Genomic DNA, 23,016 nt, shown 5'->3' with positions numbered 1-23,016 from the left:
ATCATAGTTGGTGGGAATGCAGGAAGAGTGAACGAAAGCAGTGAAGGGTATGCAGTCGAGCCAACTGCTCACCCCTAGAGGTGCTGTCTTTTCTTCCTTCCACTTGCTTCTAGACCAATGTGTCCCTGATTCCAATATGACCTTCACCTTCTTCCCAAGTTCTGCTGGTCTATGGCTTCCATTTAGAATAACAAGCAATGACTGCTCAGCAGTATGCTTGGTCATGTATTGATGCTAGACTTTGTCCAGGCCCGAGAACTTTCATCTTTCAGAGTGGAGAGCTTCCTCTGGGAGGAGGATTCAATCCCCAGAAGTTTGAACACTGCCACCCGGTACTTCTTGGACATGATGTTGTACAGAATGGGGTTGATGGCTGCACTGAGGTAGAACAAGACGAATGACACGAGGTTGCAGTACTGGCTGATCTGAGCAATTTCCAGGGAGCCGGGCTCAAAAGATTTGGAAAATAAGTATCTTCCTACATGGAAGGGTAGCCAGCAGAGGATGAAAGCAAACACCACTACAGCTGAAAGGACAATGGGAGAGAGCATCAGTTCAAGGAATGGTGCACCAAAAACATTCTCTTTGTAACATTTAGCTTCATTTCAATTACATGTGCCGTGACCACTGCAAAACACTGTGCTCTGTTGTCATAGAGCAACAGGGTCTCTACTCTTGCCCACTCCTTCATTTTAACAAAGATTGAGACTTTCCAAGCAACAGCCAGACAGTTCTTACTGTTGTTTTACTTCCCGGCATTTCTGCTTAAGGATTTATTTACTTATTTTGTAATTAAGGTGACATATTGACTCAACTGATAGCCAACTTGTCCATAATAATCTGCCATTTTACATTTTATATGTGTCAAACACAACAAAAACATGTATGCATTAAAGTTGAATTTGACTGTACATGTGAGCTAGAGTTTCCTGGGGTGATTTATTTTTTATAAATGTAGATTTCTTTGATATAAAACAGACACAGTAAATTGTTTTCAAAAATGAGATGAAGGCACCTAACTCTTCCTCTTCTACCTTTCTCCTTCTCTCCCTCTCTCCCTCTCTCCCTCTCTTCCTCCCTCCATCCCTCCCTCCCTCTCTTCCTCCCTTCCTCCTTCCCTCCTTTTATATTATGTTTTGATGCAGTCTTGATATTGTGCCCAAGCTAGCCTTGAACTTCTGGGCTTTAATAGTGCCACCACTCCAGCCTCCTGAGTAGCTGAGTCTACAGGTATGTGCAACTATATCATTTTTTTTTAAGTTTTACATGATTGGATATGCAATTAGAATTAAGAACCTCGGGATGGATGGTTCTATATCCCTTACAATAGATATAAATAGGTCTGAAAGGTCATTCAACCAACCAGGATAAATTATTATCCATCCAAGTCTCTTTTTTTGGCCTATATATTTTTAAAAGACTTCATAACTTTCAGATTAAATTAAAAAAAATTCAGAAACCAAGGAAAGACAACCAGAAAAGTGTTTTAGCCCTGCCACCACAGTATTAATTTCCTCAAAATTGACAAGGAAAAAATTAACATTGATGAGGGATTTAATAGCTTTAAGATTAGAGTAAATTACTAAACGGATCCTCAGAACTAAGTGGCATAGTACCAATTTAGCCACCGTGGCAACTGAGTGAACTCAAATGTAAGAGTTTAGAGTCCCCTAGAGGATACGGATAGGTTTACAATTTATGAGTCATACTGGGTGAGTCAGTGGTCTAGAAAATAAGATCTGTCATTCTTTGAATAAACTATAATATTAATACATACGGGCTAGGAATTATAAAATTATAAATATGGGATCATCCTAGAATAACTTCTAAGAAACATCAACTACATCAATAAACATGAAATGCTGATCATAAGGTTCAAAAAAACCATATACAGACTCTAGCTTTCAAAAAGTGAATAAAATTAGTGTTTTGCCTGCATAAAACCACATTTGGATGACTTCAGCTGTAGCAAACACATATCCTTAAACAGTTTGATTCTGTGGAATAAATGTTTAGCACTCTGCACTTGTGCGCTGGCCACAGGTGTCCCTGGAGGGCCGCCTGAGGAGGGTGGTAGGTCCTAAGCAGCCTGCTGGCCTGCTTTTCTCCTGCTCTCAGGGTCTGCCTGTCCTAGCTTGTCTTGCCCTCCCAGGTCTATGCCACCCGGAAGGACAGGGAATCATGAAAATAAATAAAAGAAAACCCAGCACTGATTTTTCTCTGACTTCTTTTTTAAAGCCACATAAACCAACAGCTGAATCAATGGAGTTGATGCGATTGTCTGAAAACCTTCAGCGCAGAAAACAAATTATACTATTGAAACAAAATAGATAATCTGTAAAAAAGCCACTATTTGAGTCACATCCACCACTGAACACTTTAGCCAACTGATGCCTGCTTGTCTTCATGTAACTTTCTACCCACGAATTCTATCAGAGGCAAGAAGCTTAAACGCCCCTGTAACACTTCAGAGACTCTTTTCTTTAAACGTCTTCGTTTCCAAGCAAGGTTTTTTGGTTTTTGTGGGGTTTTTTGCCTTATATAAAATTCATTTTGGGGACATAATAGGGGAAAAAGAAGATAGAGTTTCTACCAATAGTGTTTGGACAGGATATCATGTTTGCATCTTGTACTATGGATAACTACTACAAAGACAACAACGTGCAATGTATTAATTATTGTAACTATCCTACTAACCTGTTCTGAAACTGTCTCATTGAGATTTCTCAATAAAATTAATAAAAAAAAAAAGAAGAAGATAGAGGATGAGACACGGAGAGAAGATACCAAAAGAAAGAGTCAACACGATATGGAGAGGGGAGCAGAGGGAAGCTTAGAGAGACGGAGACGGAGAAGCCTGAGCCGGCGCATCCCGGGAGGAATGGAGTCTTGGGCGCGGGAAGGGAGGCGCGGAGGCAGCGGGCAGCGGCAGACTCACCCAGCATCTTCACGGTCTGCTTGTGGTTCTGGTCCCGGAGAGACGTGCTGGCAGCTGCGTCGCCGCGCCTCCGCCGCCACAGCTTCCTGCCGATCAGGCTGTAGAGCACAGTGAGGCAGAAGACTGGCAGGAAGAAGAAGATGCTGGACACCCACACCATGACCGTGAGCAGCCCGGAGCGCACCGCGAACTCCGTGGGGCGGCACTCGTTGGTGTCCCGAGGGTCGGTGCCATTCTCGTGCTCCACCCCAACAAGCACGAAGATGGGCCCGGCGCTGCAGAAGGCCACGGCCCAGATGACCAGGATGACCAGCTTCACCCGACCCTTGGTGACCACCACCTTGGCCCGCAGCGGGAAGCAGATGGCGAAGTAGCGCTCGACGCTCAGCGCCGTGATGGTGAGCACCGTGGCGTAGGTGCAGCTTTCGCTGACGAACTGGAAGAGTTTGCAGAGCAGGTCGCCAAAGTTCCAGGGACGATATTGCCAGAGGCGGACGAGGTCGAGGGGCATGCAGAGGAAGATGAGAAGGTCGGAGAAGGCCATGCTCGAGAGGTAGAGGTTGGTGGTCGTGCGCAGCTCACGAAAGCGCGACACCACCAGCATGGTGAGCAGGTTGCCCGCGACGCCCACCACGAAGAGGGCCACGCAGGTGGCTGTGACGCCCGCCAGCAGCGGAGCTGGGAACAGCGGCAGCAGTTCGTCGGCCAGGGAGTCGTTGCTGGCGGGGACGTCCCAGCCCAGCTCGGCCAGCGTGAGGTTGCGCTCGGGCTCCTCGCTGGGAGTCGCGTTCCACATGCTGCGTGCTGTGCTCCGCTGGCTCCCAGAGGCGACAGCTGGAAAGCTGGACTGGACAGAGCTGATGCCGGGTGGCGGTTCCCCTGGGAGCTGGAGAGTGCGAGGAAGGAGCAGGGGCGGGCTCGGTGAGAAGGTGCTGAAGAGGCAGAGGGGAGTGAGAAGAAGCAATCCTGGGAGAAGGCGCAATGGGAGGGAAAGAGCCAGGAGGAGAGGGAGAGACAGTGACCCATGCTCTCGCTCTCTGACACCTCCCCCTTGCGCCACCCTCTTCTCCGCAGCCCTTTCTCCCAGCCTGCCCCCCACCATGGCTCACCCGCCTACCTGTCACAAAACAGCGGCTCCTGGTCTTCAAGCTCTTGTCCCAGCCACAGCTCGCACTCCCCGAAGCATCAGCGCTCCTGGACGCTGCAGAGACGCTGGGAAGCTGTTCTGCGGGGAGTCCTCTCCTGACCCGGGTAGCTCAGGGCTTCAGTGTGGCTGGGAAGGACGGGTCACTGCAGGAACGGGGTGGAGACGCTGGTGGCAAAGGAAAGGATACTTCTCTCTACCTGGAATCCGAGTCCTTCAGGAAGCAGTATGGGTTGCTGTGAACCTGGGAGGAGAAAAAGCAAGCATGTTCATCTCGGTGGACAAAGTGTGTGTGTGTGTGTGTGTGTGTGTGTGTGTGTGTGTGTGTACTTTGTGTTTGCATTCGGACCAGAGAAGACAGTTGTGTGTGTCTGGGAAGGGCTTCGCACAGTGTGGAACAGACCATCTCCGAGAGAATTAGGAGATATGACCACTTGAACAAGGATGACCAGAGCTGCATCACCTAAGTGGTTTCGACTTGAGTACCTTAGGGGCAAGAAGGAGAAAGAAACTTGCCCTAAATCCCAGTCTTTGCAGCTCCTCCACCTTGACCTTAGCAAGGAGCATGCTGCACAGAAGATTTTCTTTGTCCCATGCAAACTGGGAAGGGGACTTTAGAGAAAGCCAGGGAACTTGAGTGAGAGAAGGATGTAGGAGATAAATGAGAAGGAGCAGAGGCGGGGAGGAGAGCACACGTGGAGAACACACAGTCTCTCTCTCGCTCTCGATCTCTCGCTCTCGCTCTCTCGCTCTCTCGCTCTCTCTGTCTCTGATTCAAGGCACTATTAAGACAGATCAGCTATTTGGTTACCGTGTTCCCTTGGAAAAATCTGCCTTCTGAATTCCAAAACCTCTATGAGGACCACTGTAGTTGAATTTCAAGTGTGCAGAACACACTAGGTTTAGTAAATGAATGCTGGCTGCCGTGATGTTATTATGGTTGGTGCCGAGAGGTAGCAGTTGCAGCAGGTAAGAAGGAGTGAGAGTCTGCCTCTACACTTATAAGGCCTGCGACTCTATCCATTACCTAAGACAAAGAGAATTCACAAATGCAGCTGGACCAGCGGGCCGCAGCGCAGGGATGTGGTCAGTACCACGGCCAGCTCCTGGTCCTTTCCGGCGCAGCAGCGCCTATGGGCTGCTGCACTGGTCCTCCAAGCCTTTTGGTCTTGCCTATGGAAGCACAGATGGTGCCTTAAAATCACTTGTCCGGGTTCATCCACCGCTGGTCTAAATAAGAATCCATTAATCGTATCCGAGACCTTTTCGCATACTGGGGTGCATATGTATATGCCTTTGACAGGTGGTTACAAGATTTTTACTACCTAAATTGTTAATCTTTAAATGTCTAAGAGACCCAGGACTGATTCAAGCACATGTGCAGCAAGGATTGCACTCAGTGAGAGACTGCGTGGGAGAAGGCAGCTAAACACAATCACTGGTGTATACACTGTTGAGTATACACAAGTATACACTTGGCTGCACGGAAGTGTTAGAAACGCTGGACCAAACTGGCTTAAAAATGTTTATGTCAAATCATTATTTTAAAAATATTACAACTAAGTCAAACTACCAACAAGTAACAAGAGTTCTAAAAATGAATAATTGATTTTGCTAATGCCTTGCCTGCCACCAATAGGCTAATGCACATGGGCACAGAAAAATTACTAAAGAAAGTTGTCTAAGAACAAGAAACTGAAAATTTTCTAGGATATAGTTTTAGTATATTCAGTGCTGAAGCTCTGGCTGATAGGTGAAAAAGAAAAAAGGCCACCAAAATAAATTTATACTAAAAGTGCACTAAAAAGAAAGTTTTATACACATATTAGTTGATTTCTTTGTAAGAATCTTTTTGTCAACATCTTGAATGCTAAGTACTTTAAAGATAATAACACAAGTGTATTAACTATTGTTATGAAGTTGTGTTTATTTTTTCATAAAATTAAAAAAATCACATTAACTCAAATTGCCAGCTGGAGAGATAGCGTAGTGGTTACGCATTATGCTCTACAGCACGAGTTCATAGGTTCGAGTGCCAGCTCTACCTTTAGGGACTGGGGAGATGGCTCAGTGGAATAAGTGCTTCCCTGGCAAGCGCAAGGGTCTGAGTTCAATCCCTGGTTCTGAAAAAAAAAAATTCAAATTGCCAGCTGTTTAACTGAACTCAACTATTTCCTAAAATATTGTCAAATTTGCATTATATGATCAAGCAGTAGAGATTACTGCTAAAACTGATCTACTCACTCTCAATAGACAATAATATTTTAAAATATATACAACTATTATTAAATATAAGATAAGGACTAAGAATAGCAAGATAAGTAAAATCCAGCAGGCCAAGTATTTACAAACTTACAGTCTGGAGAGAAAAGTACAGTTAGACGAAAAATTCAGGTACTGTTATGATAAGCACCTTTACAGATGTCCACACAGTGAGTTCTACTAGAGTAAAGGGAACTGAAGAACTGTATGGAGACCTTAGGGAAGGCTCCTAAGAGGAAGTGGCATCTTGAAAACTGAGGAGTGTTTTTCAAGTAAAATAGCTATTTATTCAGCTTCTTGTCATGCCAAAATGTTCTGTGCATATACCACTATAATTAGCACACCCTCCGTAACAGGCAAAATTGTATATCAAATTATGTCATATTACCTAATTATATGAAAATGACTTATCAATTCCTCTTAACATTTCTAGCAATTCAGTAAGAGATAAGAGGCCCAAAATCTTAGTAAAATATGACACAAGAGCTGTAGTACAATTCTCACTTAAATTTAACTTGTTGTAATTTGTTATGAATATACAAAGACAACAAACTTTTAAAACATTGTATTTACTAAGATTCTGGCAACAGCTTTATGTAACAAGATACAGCATACCAGGCCTGCCACTCAACTTGTTTGTAAGTCTCAGCTTCAGTAGGAAGCTGTTGAAAACAAAAACTCAAAATCTGCTTTTTACATGCTAACTATCTTGGCAAGGGTGCTATTAAACATAGTAATGAACTTGCAAAAGTTCAAATAAGAGTTAACAAATGCTAAACATTGCAGCATGAACAACATTTATACAAAAAAATAAAGTAACTATCATTGGTTACATAAAATTTCCCTGACCTGTTAAAATTTAACAGTATAAAATATGCATTTTAGAATCTTTAGCTATTAAGTTCAAAAAATACCAGTGTCTATATGAAACAATTCCTCTGCAAAGGTGAAGTATGATCAAAAATTAATTCAAATGACGTAACACATTCTAAAGCTAAAAAACATTCAGTTTTTGTTGATGTGGAGGTATAAACTCAGAGCTTTGGGGCTTTCTCATGCTGCAAGGGCTATTTCTCTGGTTTGCTCAAAGCAGCAGATGACAAAGTCCACAGATACCATTAAGCCCAATCAAGAGCAAGAGGGCTGGTACCCAGCTTTGACCTCACAGGAAGCATGGCTACTGTGTCCACCAACGTAAGAGGTGTGAGGACCAAAGGCACACTATTCTACTAGCTAAAGAGAGAGCAAGCCACCCCTCCCTCCACCCTAAAAGCTCCTTCCTGAGGTAAATAAAAAAGTATACAAGGGGGAAAAATTAAGATACGCTTATCTACAGAGTAAGGATTTAAAAATACTAATATAATCCCTACTTTAAAAATTTAACTAGAGTCATGGCCATTTCTGATTACATCTTAAGATGTATCCAGATTCATTTCTATTATCACTAGACACTTCTAGTCAAAAATATTAGCTTTCTTCCCAAATATTTTAGCCAAGAGTGTGATTGCAGTGTGTTATCTCTGAAGTTATCATGCAGTGGAGGAGAAAACATAGATGTTGAAGCAGAAAGCAACAATTACGACCCTTTTACATAGTGGCAATTGGAGTGCTTATTGAACAGTCCAGGAACAATTCTAAGAACAAGAATATCCATGCATGTTAGTAAATATATGGTAATTTCACAGCTGAATTTGGGTTGGAAAAATTAACACTGTAGAAATGACTCTACTACCCAAAGTAATCAACAGAAAATCCTCAGTGTCAATGACATTCTTTATACAAATAGAAAAAATAGTCAGAAAGTTTATATATAATCACAAAAGATCCAGAATTATTAAAGTGATCTTAGGCAAAAAAGTAAAACAAAACAAAAATCAAAATTCAAAAAGCATAGGAAAATAAAAACAAAAACCTGACTTCAAAATATAATACAAAACTATAGTAGGTTAAACAGTATGATACCGGTATAAAGATCAACACAGAGAGACCAGTGGAACCACACAGAGAGCCCAGAAATTAATCCACATATATACAGCCTTCTACTTTTTGACCCAAGTGCCAAGGACATACATTAGAACACAGACCTCTTCAGTGATTGATGCTGGCATATATGCAGAAGAATGAAAGTAGATCTCAACATCCCCTTTCCACAAAAGTCAATTCAAAATGCACAAAAAGACCTAATATAAGATTGAATTTATATTTCACTGCATAGCTCAGTGAACTAAAGTGGCTGCTTAAGCAGGCGCATGGACTAGGGGTTCAATTCCTGGTGCCATGCTGGCCCCAACCCGAGTGTGCTGAGACAGTGACTAAGACTGGGTATGGTGGTGCGTGCCTGTAATCCCAGTGCTTGGGAGGCTGAAAACAGGAGGATCACTACGAGTCTGATCTGCGTAGTGAGACCCTATAGACCCTGTACTAAATATGTTTTTTAAAAAAACGATTGAGCTTTTTCCCAATGGGGTTGACACGAGAGCACAGGTGTAATGAAAACCACCACTAAATCAAAGCCAACATGGGAAAGGAAAAGACTCACATTAATATCGTTATCACTAGACATGTGGACTCCGGCAAGTTCACCACCACCAGCTATCTGATCTGCAAATGTGGTGGCATCCGACAAAAGAACCATTGAAAAATTTGAGAAAGAAGCTGCTGAGATGGGGAAGGGTTCTTTCATGTATTCCTAGGTCTTGGACAAGCTGAAAGCTGACCGTGAACGTGGTATCACCATTGACGTCTCCCTGTGGAAATTTGAGACCAGCAAGTATTACGTGACCATCATCGATGCCACTGGACACAGAGACTTCATCAAAAACACGATTACAGGCACATCTCAGTCTGACTGTGCTGTCCTGACTGTTGCTACTGGTGTTGGTGAATTCAAAGCTGGTATCTCCAAGAATGGGCAGACTCATGAGCATGCCATTCTGGCTTATACACTGGGTGTGAAACAACTAACTGTTGTTAACAAAATGGGTTCCACGGAGCCACCCTACAGCCAGAAGAGACATGAGGAAATTGTTAAGGAAGTTAGCACCTACATTAAGAAAATTGACTGCAATCCTGACACCATAGCTTTTGTGCCAATTTCTGGTTGGAATGGTGAAAACATGCTAGAGCCAAGTGCTAACATGCTTTGTTTCAAAGGATGGAAGGTCACTCGTAAAGATGGCAATGCCAGCAGAACCACACTGCTTGAAGCTTTGGATTGCACCCTCCCACCCACTCACCCAACTGACAAGCTTTCGAGGCTGCCCTTCTAGGATGTCTACAAAATTGGTGGTATTGGCACTGTCCCTGTGGGCTGAGTGGAGACTGATGTTCTCAAACCTGGCATGGTGGTCACCTTTACTCCAGTCAGCATCATGACTGAAGTCAAGTCTGTTGAAATGCACCATGAAGCTTTGAGTGAAGTTCTTCCTGGGGACAATGTGGGCTTCAACATCAAGAAGGTATCTGTCAAAGATGTCCAGTATGGCAATGTTTCCAGTGACAGCAAAAACAACCCACCAATGGAATCATCTGCTTTCACTGCTCAGGTGATTATCCTGAACCATCCTGGCCAGATCAGTGCTGGCTATGCCCTTGTGCTGGATTGTCACACAGCTCACATCGCTTGCAAGTTTGCTGACCTGAAAGAAAAGATTGATTGCCAGTCTAGTAAGAAGCTAGAAGATGGGCCCAAGCTTTTGAAATCTGGTGAAGCTGCCATTGTAGACATGGTTCCAGGAAAACCCATGTGCGTCGACAGCTTCTCTGACTACCCACCCTGGGTCATTTCGCTGTTCCTGATATGAGACAGACAGTTGCTGTGGGTGTCATCAGAGCTGTGGACAAAAGGGTTGCTGGAGCTGGCAAGGTCACCAAGTCTGCCAAGAAAGCTCAGAAGGCTAAATGAATATTAACCCTAACACCTGCCACACCAGTCTTAATCAGTGGTGGAAGACCGGTCTCAGAACTGTTTCTTCAATTGGCCATTTAAGTTTAATAGTGAAAGACTGGTTAATGTTAACAACGCATCATAAAATCCTCATGAGGAAAGGAGAATGTTTCGTGGACCATCTTTTTGGTGTGGTAGTTTCTAAGTTATTAGTTTTTACTATCAATATTTTCTTTCTTTCTTTCTTTTTTTTTTTCCAGAATCGAGGATTGAACTCAGGTCCTTGTGCTTGCCAGGGAAGCACTTATTCTACTGAGCCATCTCCCCGGCCCTAAAATCAATACTTTTTAATGGAAACAACTTGACCAAAAATCTCTCACAGAATTTTGAGACTCATTAAAACAAAGTTTAATGAGAAAAATTTGAATATATAAAATTGCTACAAGAAAATGTAGTGAAAATTCTTTAAAAGGTTATTGTGGATAAAAATTTTTTGAGTAGGACCCCCAAAATTGGAAGCCAAAGTAAAAAGGCAAATTATATAATGGAACCACACCAAATCAAGAAGCTTCTGTATAAGGAAGCAACCAACAAAGTTAAGAGGCAATATGAGAATGAGAGAAAACATTTTCAAACCATTCATCTGATAAGAGATTAATATACAGAATATATAAGGAACTAATAATCCAAGTTATAAATGGGCTAGAGATCATAACAGACATTCTCAAAATACACACAAGTGACCAGTAACAAATACACCAATAGTATCACCAGTCGTCGGGGAAATGCAAACCACAGTGAGCAAGATGCCATCTCACCCCAGCAAAAAATGACCATTATCCAAAATTGAAAAATAAGATTATGACTTTTGCCCATTTTTTATTGGGTTGCCATTCTGCAACCCTTCTTGTCTTTTTTTTTTGGGGGGGGGTGCTGGGTATGACTTTCAGGCCCCTTCCCGCAGTGAAGCACATACTCTGTCACAGCTGCGTAGCCCTCACCTGGTGCTGTTTTCTAAAATGGACTTGTAGGAGCCCGTTGGATGTTAGGCAGATTTGCCTTTGAAATAATAAAAATTGACAATGTTTTCTCCAGCTGTTAATTTGTATTTTCATTGTTTTTCTCAGGGTTTTCTTTGTTTACTTTCTCCCCATGAAAAAACTTTTAAGTTGGGTGTCATTGTCAGGTTTTGTTTTTGTTGCTGTTCCTGGATTTTGAGTCATGTTTATAAAGTCTTTAGTATTTGCTAAGTAATGGAGGAGTTCATCTATGCTTTGTTCTATTATTTTACTGTCTGCTTTTTTGCATTTTTAGTTTTGAACCCATATGCAATTTATCTTGATACATGAAGTGATGGATAAATCCAATTTTATTTATTTTCCAAACAGAGATTCATTTGTTTCAACACCATTTATTTAAAAATTGGTTTCCCTTTTAGATTTCATGGTCATTCTTTTGTCTTTTATGAAACTTTTGTGTTTATTTTCAGAACCCAGGTTTGACACTTATGGTCTATATGCTGTTTCTCCAGGATTTAAAATATATTTTTCAGTAAAATCATGTATTGCCGAATGCTATTTTTTCTACTAGACTGTAAACACTTTTTAAGATTATTTTTGAACTCTTTATTTATATTTCTTTCCTATATTAGTTAGGACTAATTGTTTATATCTTATTTCCTGTATTAGTTAGGACTAAGTTTGAATACATCAGAATAAGTGCCTGCTTGGCAAGCTCAGGGTCCTGAGTTCACTCTTTGGTACCGCAAAAAAAAAAAAAAAAAAAAAAAAAAAAGAGACTGAGACAAAGTAAAGATTTATAGATTTATTTTTTGTTTAAAGGAAAACAGTTCCCAGGATGCTCAGGACTGACAAACAGGAATGTATGCTCCTTCTGACTCTCTGTTCCACCATCCTCTTCGAGTGGCTTCCAATACCAGGTCACTTCCCTCAGAGTTGATGCTGGGATTCTAGTCATTCAGATCAGTTCTAGGAAGAAGAGAGAGAAAAGGAAGAGGAAAAGGACTTTCTAAATTTTGAACTCAAAACTTTCTTTTGTGTCATAAAGGCCACCCTCACCTTCAAGAGTTACTGGGAAAGGCACTTTTGTAGAAGGGCGAATTGTCACCCCAGGCTTCTCAGTTAGGGTAGGCAGATTACAGGCCCTGCCATGAGTCCTCAGTAAGACTGAAAGCAATTTGAATACCCAGAGTTTTTCTTTACATGACCCTGATGACCTACTCTGCAGGCTTTGAAGGTACCAGAGCCCTGAAACCAGTATTTACTGATTTGATTAAATTTACATTTCATTTAAGATCCCTCCTAGGTATCTCCCTGAAGGAATCAAATACATCACATAATGGTGACACGGACACACCTGTGTTTATAGTGCAATCTGTAATAGCTAATCCTACAAGTGGCCTATGTATTCATTGTGAGTGAATGGATAAATTATGGCATTTCTGCACACTGAGATACTACTCTGCCATAGTGAGGAATAAGCTTGAGTCAGCTACAGGAAAGCAGATACATCTTGAGACCATCATATTAAGTGAAACAAATCAGACACACAAACTTAAATACTGCATAGTCTCTATCATATGAGAAATCCAGAATATAAATAAATTAAAGAGCAAAATAAAAGATAATAGAAAAAAGAGAAGCAGATATCTTTGGCATAAAGGGATGGATCGAAGAGAGGGAGGCACAGTGAGGGAGGGAAGAGAAAGGACGACAAAGGGCTTAAGAGGTGCTGTGCAGATGCATGGTCTCCCCGCTGTGAACGGAGTCATTACATGCTACAAATATGCACTCATAAAGGGAAGAGGGAAAAGTAAATAGATAAATGGATAAGTGTATAAAAAAGGTTTCAAAGCATGATGTGTAGCCAGACAGGGTGATGCATGCCTTTAGTCTCAAAGCGGGGAAGGCTTATGCAGGAAGGTAGCAAACGTAACTCCAACCTGGACAATTTAGTAACTTTGTGAGAGCCTATTTAGGACAATTCTAAGAGCTGGCGATATAGCTCAGTGGTGCAGCGCTTGCCTAGCATGTGGTTTAATCCATGGTACTAAAATAAATAAACAAAATGAAATTGCATGTATAGAGATAGAACATGTAAGAAGTCTCATAGGAAATTTAAGCAGTGCGTTGTGCTTTTCCATAAAATACATCATTGATTTTAATGTTTCTTTCAAGTTTCACATGTAATGTATGAATATATCTGGCTTAATCACTTGCACTTCCTATCACATCTTATAGCTATCCAAGCACATGTTTCACAGTAGGAGATGCCCTTCACTCTTGCCAGACCAGCAAGCTGTAAGAATACAGATTTAATGTCAAGTACAAGAGGAGAGGATGAGAAAAGTTATATTTCTAGAGAAAAAAACTTTAATCTTAGCATTTGGGTATCTAAAACAAATTTTATAATTGTCAAATGAGATATATTATCCTGAGTGATCATTGTGGATACTTACAGAAGGTTTAGAAAAGTTACTTAAAAATCTAATTTTTAAAATTAGAGAAGTAACAAATATTTTTTTAAAAAACTCAGCCTGCTAGGTGCTATGGTTTGCACCTAGATGCCTCCCTAAAGCCTTACGTGGGTACGGGTGGGGCGTTCAGGGGTGGCTAGACCTGGAGCATGTGACACCATGATAAAGGGTGGGTGATTCCTAAATTAGTCCACTGATTGGTTTGGCATTGTTCTGGGTGTGGATAATGGGACAGCCCACCTGAGGTGTGGGTGCTACCTGCCCCTAAGGTATGAGGCCTGGACAGCGCATAAGGGACAGAACGAGGCCTGCCATGGTCGCTCACCACTTGGTGCTTGCTACTACTGCTTTGCTGCCTTCTGCCTGGCATAGTATCTCCTCTGTGATTCCCCTCTGCCACATGTCCTTGCCTTCCAGCCAGCAGCTATGGACTGAAACCTGCACAAACTGTGATTTTTGAGTAAAGTGTTGCAGGATGTGTGGATGCCAGGGGTGGAGGAGATAGCATGGCAGACAAAGGGAACAGGTGCAAAGCTTCTGAGGGAGGGAGGGAAGCTTTGTACTGTGTCAGTTCAGCCAAGGTAACTTCAGAGTGCTTCCTTCTATGGTTCTTGCCTAAGAATGACAACACAAGAAACATTTGCCCAAAATTTGGAAAATGAGAGTGAAGCGGCAATCACTTTTTTGCTCAGAAGATTCTAGTATGAGATCCTGTTGCTTCCCCTGAAGTGACCATGGGTCTGCTGGATGAATTCCATTGACATGAGCAGCAGCCAAGACCATAGCCCTTCTGAGTCCTGATGTGCATCTTCCTTCCATTTCTCCATCTCCTGAGCCAGGTTCATATTTAACGCTACAGGGACATGTAGTTTTCCTACAGATCATCGACAGCATTGGGACTATAGTCTGGGGAAGGTGGGGGATCACTGTAAGTTCTGAGAAAACACATGAGGCCTACAGGTCACCAGCAGTCCCAGCTCCTCTCCGGGGCCTCCATATTGAATTTTCTCTCCCGCACCTTTTATCTGCCTTTTCTTTCCAATTTCCTGCTTTGCTGGCTTCAGAACTAGCACCATGAACAAAAGCAAAGCTGTGTACACACTGTATAACCGATTACCTGCATAAGGTCAAATACTTAATTTCTTATTTGTTATGACTTATATCTAGATGTTCCCCACCCTCACCTCATACATAGGGCTATGGGGAATGATTGGATCATAGGTGTGAAGTACTAATTGGTCTAGCATAATTCTGGTGGTGGATGAGGGGCTTACTGAGGAGGGAAGATCTACCTGGGTGTGGGGCCAGGGACCAACTAATAGGCTTGTAGCCTGGATGGATTAAGAAGGGAAAGAAGAAAAGCTTGCTGCATCCTGCCTTCCATGCCATGGACTGTTTCTCCACCAAGGTGCCCCTCTGCCTTGCTGCCCTGCCTTGGAGTAAGCTGACTATGGACAGAAACCTCTACGAACTGTGAACCAAAATAAACCTCTCCTTCTTTAATTTGTAAGTGTTGGGAATTTTGTCAAAGGAAGAAGAAACTAACAGATAATATGTTATTCTCTATCATGACTGTTTGTGCTGCCTTGATTGAACTTACTTGATGGAGAAAAAGGAAGGAGCAAGACCATGTGGCTCTAGCAGGGTGACTGCAGAATAAAGGGGTGATGAAGAGAGGCAGAGAAGAAATGAGACCAGATGGTGGAGAGTCTTCAAGGATGGAGTTATGATGTTGCTTTCACTCTGACTGATAAAGGAAATTACTGAAACATTGGGATCAGACTTCGACTGACTTGTACTTTGATGTTATTATCCTGGCTACTGTTTTAGAGAAAGACTAGAAAGAGGCAAGGGTACAGGCAGGGAAGTCATTTAAGAAGTTATTTTCAACAGTCATGGAAAGATGTTATGGTGGTAAGGGGTACCAGTGATGTTGACTAGAGAAGTGGCAAGAAGTGGTGAAATAGTTTAATTCTAACCATGTGAAAGGCAGAGCCCCATGCTCTGTTTGTATGTCAGGTTTGCATGTCTTTTGGCATGTGGAACTTAGAGTATGAAGCTACCATTAACTGAGGTGAGAAGGGTAAGAACGAAAAACATTTTTTTTAAAATGTATTTAGTACAGGGTCTCACTATGCAGCTCAGACTTGTAGTGATCCTCTTGTCTTCAGCCTCACCAGCGCTGGGATTACAGGCGTGTGCCACCACACCCAGTCACAGTGGCTGGCCGAGCATGCCTGGGGGTGGGACCAGTGCAGCATGTGGTGCCAGTGATTCAACCCTGGTCCCTGCACTTGCCTAAGCAGGTGTTTAGTCTGCTGAGGTATCACTCCAGACCAATTTTGAAAGAAAGATTAAGAATTTAATATCAGATATATTAGAAAAGCATACATACTTGAAATTTAAGTAGAGAATCTAAGAAGGCATGGATCTCAAGGCTAAGAAAATTTGGAAGAGACTAGAAATAGGTGTTTAACCCCAGGCCAGTTAGATACCCTGGGGAGGGAATGTAACTTGAAAAGAGAAGATGAAGATTGAGGTTTGGAGTCCTCCGAAGTTCACAGGTCAAAGTTGTGCTAAGGAATTCCTAAGTGGCCAGGGGAGTAGAACAACAATCAGGAGAGTATGCTGTTTAGTAAGGCAGTGAAGCAACAGGCATGCCGGCAGACCTGTAATTCCAGCACTCAGGAGACTGAGGCAGGAGGATCATTGTGCATTCGAGACCAGCCTGGGCTACAAAGTGCGTTCAAACCCAGGCTGAACTGCATAGCAAGACAATATCAAAAGGGAAAAAAAAGGCAGAAAAGAAAGGGTATAGAGGAAAAGGGAGTGATCCATTGACTCAGATTCTATAATGAGTCAAGTGAGATGAGAACTGATTTTTCTGATAGCATTTGGGTGGGGGGGGAGAGGATCTATTTGGTCCAAATGGACAGAGCTATAGATCATTTGAAGACAATAACTACAGACAATTCAGAGTTTTATCATAAAGGAAAGGAAAACAGTAGGATTAGAAGGGGGTGGAGGGAGTTTGTACTAAAGCTGTGAGAAATAACAGTGGTTTATGTGCTGTTAGGAATGAGGTACTATAAAGGGGAAAGCCGAAGTGGTAAAAATAGTGTCATTGAGGTAGAAAAAGAGAAAAACTGGAGTAACATTCCTGACAGAGCTGGATCTAGAGAGCTTGGCTTTGGGGACTAGGGGTAACTCAGGAACAGGATAAGATGACAAATATGTGGGCAGATGCAGAGAACATCAGGCCTGACGGAATTCTTGCTGGCTTCAGCTCTCAGAATATAAAATTGGAACATGGAAGTGGGAGTTTGAGGCTATCAGAGAAGGACACAAAAGTGCAACAGCTACCTAGGAGAGTGGGAGAGGGAAGGTCAGTCTTCTGATCTCTGGGCAGCTGTGAGAATCCACTTGAAGTTAATGAGCCTTTATTTGCTCTAACACCAGTCACTATGAGTTTTCTCAATTTTATGCTCACCTGCCTCGCTGCCTCAGTGCAGAATTTGAGTGACAGGAAAATTGAACCTCACCAAGGTTGTGACTTTCCACAGAACACATCTAATACAAGAGAGACAGAGACTCCAAGGTTCCACCCAAGGAACTAATTAGGATTATTGATCACTGAGTTTAAACTGAAAAGGGAAGAGATGTCATGAAGAAGGTAAGCTTAGAACTGAGAAAGGTGGATGAGATCAGTAGAGCTCTCCTTGTCTCAGAGCCCCAAAGCGTCTCAAGATAAACCTTGGAGTGTGTATGGTCCCATTCACTGCACTTACTGGTCTTCCAGCTTTTCAATGTGTGTCTTGTAATTCCAAGAAATTTTTTTTTAATTCTAAGAAATTTTATTAAATTACTTTATATTGCTTGTCTTCCTATTTTCTTGATTCTCTCTTTTTGAGGACTCATTTTTTATCTTATGTTGAGCCTCCAAATAGATCTGCTGTCTTTCTTTCTGGCTCCAGTCTCATTTCATGAATGCAGGGTCATCCCCCCTCACAGTACTCTGGAAATATTATCCTTAACTGTTTAAGAATTTTTCCCCTGCATGGCCTGTTTTTGCAAAGTCCTTTTCCAGTATAATGGAATTCTATGTATCCATCCCCAAGTCTTAACTGTTAATCAATGTTTTTCAAATTTGTTTCATGTACTAAGCCAACTTTTGCAAGTACATTTTTAATACATGCCTTGAAATTGAATTTTAATGATAATATTTTGACATACATCTTCTCTAAATTTTGAAAATGGATTTAAAAAATTGATTTAGGGAGCTGTCTCTCCATTGGGCCCACATATCCTTTTAATCCATCATGCTTTCTCACCCTTATTTTTGTGTGTTTGCAGCTTCATTTCATGCTTTATTATTTTAATAGCACTCATCAACATCCAAAACTTTCCCTACTTTTCTTCTTTGGCAAACTCCCAACCCTCAATAAACCAAGAAATCTCTTCTGTCTTTACTTACTTCCTTTTTCCCCTTTTCTCTGCCAAATCAACTCTTCTGTATCACTCAGGTCTCACCTCAGCCACCACTTCCGCAGGAAGACTTCTCTATATGGCTCAAGTAAGCATGTGCTTTTGGCACAACTGTTTCCTGTGTGTGGGTCTTTGATCCATACCTATCTTGCATAGGAGCCTGCTGAATTCCCAGCCTCTGAATAGTTCCTGACACATACTGTTACAGAAAACAGACTAAACTCAAGAAGAAACAGCACCAAGAAGGTGTAGTTCATTTACACCAGTGGGTCTGACTGGGATCTCTCCCAAAAAGTCAAAGCTCCACCTGGCTGGGTGCTGGGACTTTTATAGGGATGGTAAGTGGGAGGCACACAGGTAGATGTGGTGCATTTGATTGGAGGGTTAGGAGACATCATGGGTTGCTAAGGGAGTTTAAACATCTCAAATTACGTTGCAAGGCCATCAGTTAAACAAGCATGAGTTACACAAAGGAAGAAGTGTCCCATTATATTTGAAGCTGCATTGCAAGGCCATCTGTTACACAAAGGCAGTAAAGACAGTGGTTATATGAAGAAAGACGTGTTCTATTAGCCGGCCTGCTGGGCATGCCAAATTGGTCTTGGTGGGCATACTGGACAGACTTTTATAATTTCCCCCTTCAGTACAACTACTATGTGCTCAATACATGCTAGTTGAAGGAATCAAGGGATAGCATATGTATGTATTTTTTTCTATGAATACAGTACAGATAGTTTAAAATTTAAGCAAAATTGTGTTATTTTCTAACCACACCAAATGGGTGTCAGAGAGAATACAATTAAACAGACTGTGTAAACCTTCCTAAGAGAGTTTTCATGAGAATATTAGATTTCTGCAATTTTAACCTATGTTTTCACCCATAAAGCAAGGTGAATTCAATATTTTTTTAAAGATGTTTATTTCAAACTCAGGAATTTTTCAATACCTAAACACTAGTTTATTTAATAATGTAGTCTGAAATATTCAAATAGTTCTTATTTGTATTCTTGCTGTTTTGTTAAGCTAATGATATCATCCTTTCACATTTCATTTGATGGCTGATTTAAAAATTTTTTAAAATCATTTATTTGTTTGTTTGTTTGGTACAGGGTCTCACTACGCAGCTCAGCCTCATAGTGATCCTTCTGTCTCAGCTTCCCCAGTGCTGCCAACATGCCCAGTTTCGGGGGTCAGCACAGTGTGCCCAGGGTTCTGGCATGCAGCACTGGGGATGGAACCCTGGTCCCTGCACTTGCCAGGCAGGCGCTTAAAACTCTGAGCTATCTCCCCAGCCCAGATGGCTGATTTGTTTTTAAAGGTCAAGGAAAAATAAATTTCATATAAGTACAAAGATGACTATCGCATCATTTAGGTAAATTGTAAAAATACAATAATAGCTCTATTAGGCAGGATTTTTTTTGTAAGAAAAGGTAAGTAATTGCAATTAATACACTTCAAAGAGGAATTCATGGCTGGGTATGGCGGTACATACCTGTAATCCCAGTGGTGTGGGGGGCTGAGCCTGGATGACACAGGTGGGAGGCCATCTTGGGCAACTGAGGAAGATGCTGTCTCAAAATAAAATATAAAAGGGCTTGCAGTGTCATTCAGTGATAGAACATCCCCAGTACCAAGAAAAAGGGGGAAATGGTTTTATTGAAAAAAAAATCAGATAAGCCATGTATTTTCCAGGATACCAAACATGAGAAACAAGCCAGAGGAAGTCAGATGGGCAGCAGGGAACAATGTGGTCAAAACCAGACCCTGGAATGCAGTGCGCTCCTGTAATCCCCATGCTGAGGAGGTTGAGGTAGGAAGGCTATTCAAATTTGGGGCCAGCCTGGGCTACAAAGTGAGCTCAAGACCAGCCTGAACTGCATAGTGAGACCCTGCCTTAGGAAAAAAAAAAAAAAAAAAAAAAAAAAAGATCCTGGGATCAAGGCGGCTGCTGGGCTCTGCCTAGAAGCTGAGGTGGCTGTAGATCCAATGCCACCACCAGAATGTGCCTTCTATGCTCACAACTTCCACAGGTCACAAATCCCAAGTAGATGTGTCTCACCAAAACTCCAGCTTTTGCTCCACCCCAGCTGCAAGGAGCCTCGCAGGTGAAGGTTTAGCCTCTCGGGAGCTTGGAGGATGAGGCGGGAGCTTTTCTCCTTATCACGGTTTAGATGGATGTTTTTACTAATACAGAATGAATTCAGACTGTACATAGCATAGCCTCCTCACACCCATCCCAAACCAAGTAACAATAGGGTGAAGTGTTGAAGGAAGTACAAAATTATAATGCAGCTATGCAAAGAAATATTAAGTAATCATTAAAAGAGTTTTGATGGGGCTGGACAAATAGCTCAGCAGATTAAAGCGTCTGAAAGCAGGCTCAGGGGCTGGCTTCCCATCCTACACCTGCTGTGCTGGCCCCGCCTCTGGGGTGCGCTGAGACTGCAATTGAGACTGGGCGTGGTGGCACGCACCTGTAATTCCAGCTCTTGGGAGGCTGTAAACAGGTGGATCACTATAAATCTGATCTAGGAGTGAGACCCTGAACACCCTGTAGACCCGTCTCTAAAATACAAAAAAAAAAAAAAAAAAAACACACAATTTTAAAGAGTTTTGATCAATGTTTCACAACATAGACTGTATTATTTGCTTAAAATGGTATATACAACTTGACACTGATTACTTTTACATATTATATCCATTCTTTTACATATATTCTATCCATTCATCTGAAATGGATCTATGGGTTGCTTCCACCTTTGGCTACTGTGAATAATGTTGCTTTGAACATTGTGCAAATATCTGTTTTACTCCCTGAGGAGTAGAGAATTCTTTCTGGTATAGACTCAGAATTGAAATTGCTGGATCATATGGTAATTTTACTTTTAATTTTTAGAAACTACCATATGGTGTTGCACAGCAGCATAATTTTATATGCCTACCAGTAAGTGCACAAGGGCTTAGACTTCTGAACAACCCCACCCACACTGTTTTTTTCCTTTTTTTTATTTGGTTGCTTTTGTCTTTGTTTACAAATAATAGTCATCTCAATGGATGCAAAGCACTATCTCATTGTGGTTTTGATTGTATTTGCATAGTGATTAATGGCCTTGGCTACTCAGATTTCTTTTTTTGGAAAATTTCCACTCAAGTTCTTTGCCTGTTTTACAATCAAGTTGTTTGGTTCTTTTATTGTTGAATTTTTCCTGTCACTCTTGATGTTTTCTTCTTCCCAATTCATCTTCTAATGACTTTGAAAGCATTGGAAAATAAATGTAAAAGAGTGAAAAGTAGTATTCCACTTTCCTGAGTACAATTAGTACATCTGGTTTTACATAAGTAAGGCAGTTTCAAAGTGTCTCAACAGATGGTACACAGGAAATGAGCTTTGTTGATAGGGTTACAACAAATTCCATTAAATTAAAAATTCCACTTAGCAGATGTCTTCAACAGTTGGTGTCCTCTCCGAAGCTAATCTATAGAAGAGACGTTTTCTTTTAGTATTTGTCATTTGTAGTATGTTTGGACCTGGAAACCTGAGATTTTCTGCAAAATCTTACCTTGCTGTGTTGCTGGGAGCTTGTCTCAGGAGAGCCAAGGGGTAGGAAGATGGCGAAGTAGGGCAGCTTCAGCTGACAAAAGCCTCAAGAGCGGGCAGATCAGTTATAAGTAAGAAATGTTTTGCAAAGTGGACATGTGTATGTGAGTTTCCCTTATAAAAATGAGCAATGTACCCTAAGGCTATTTTGCTCTTGATTACAAAATATATTAATTTTAATGAAAGTGAAGTATCATAAATATTTTTTAATCTTACCAACTTCACTAAAATAGAACTCAACTTACAGTTGTTAGAGTTATCGCTGTCAGACTTTCTAATAATCAGGAGCTCTCAGAACAAGTGAAGAATACAAACAAATCTATGAGTTTGGGAAATTCAATTCTATTGTGTGAAAATATTATTTAATGTGATATTGTGCTTGTATATCAAAGTATTTCATTCCATAAGGCCTTTCCAAGTGCTTTAGCAACCAGAATATTTCATTTTTACAATTAGGGAACATTCTTTTTGGAAAGGCTAATGAGAAAAGACAACAAGGAATTAGAAATAGTACAAAGGAATGCAAATAAAACCATCCAGTCTTCATCGCATACTGGATATTTATTACTGTAAGGATCATCATCATTTTAAGCTCTTCATATGTCTAAAGCAAATTCAACATCCCCAACCTGCTGGAAGCTCCAAATATTTACCTCTTTTCTCTGCTCCTAATTGCAGCCACCTAATTCTAGTCCCTACTTAACAACCATGCAGATGATGTTCTTAATTACAAAAGTCTAGCAAAATTTAGTTTCTTAAATCTTGCTTTCATTTTTACTCTTTCTATACAAATGAAATTCTTTAATCGCCTACCAAGCCTACTATATTTTGATAGTTGCTGGGTTCTCACCCTGTCTTTGTTCTTCCCTCTTCTACAGGACAGCTCTGCTCCACAGGTGACTTTATCCACTTTTCTTGCTGCCTTTTACCATGTCTGGCTACTGTGTCCAAATTCTAGCCGTGGAAGTCCTGATCCACTTCCTGCTCTGAATTCCTGTGGTGCTCAGAATGTGAGTTTCTCAGTTTACTTTTGGGTTGCATACTGTTTCCGTAACTGTATACCTGTGTGGCATTTTGTCAACTTCAATATAACCTCCTGGAAGGTAGTTTGAACGTTTCACATCCCATTCATTTCACCTGGGGATCCACCACTTCTCAGCACACTAACTGCTGAGTCCTTAGCTGCTGCAGTAGCTAAGGGGTGGGT

The 23,016-nt window shown here is 41.5% G+C and overlaps 1 protein-coding gene across 1 annotated transcript; it reads right to left on the bottom strand.

Annotated features, from left to right (window-relative positions):
• Positions 1-198: 198 nt before the first annotated feature.
• Ghsr (growth hormone secretagogue receptor) lies at positions 199-21,027 on the bottom strand. The gene is made up of 3 exons (XM_004633445.1): positions 21,023-21,027; positions 2,939-3,785; positions 199-526 (listed from the first exon to the last, which is right to left on the bottom strand). The coding sequence occupies exons 2-3, from the start codon at positions 3,732-3,734 to the stop codon at positions 222-224; spliced, it is 1,101 nt and encodes a 366-aa protein (XP_004633502.1). The 5' UTR covers positions 3,735-3,785; positions 21,023-21,027; the 3' UTR covers positions 199-221.
• Positions 21,028-23,016: the final 1,989 nt, after the last annotated feature.

The sequence above is a fragment of the Octodon degus genome, unplaced genomic scaffold, assembly GCF_000260255.1.
Source record: "Octodon degus isolate 3935 unplaced genomic scaffold, OctDeg1.0 scaffold00055, whole genome shotgun sequence".
Lineage (NCBI taxonomy): Eukaryota > Metazoa > Chordata > Mammalia > Rodentia > Octodontidae > Octodon > Octodon degus.
The sequence above is the reverse complement of the archived record's forward strand: the minus strand, read 5'-3'. Positions and strand labels throughout refer to the sequence as shown.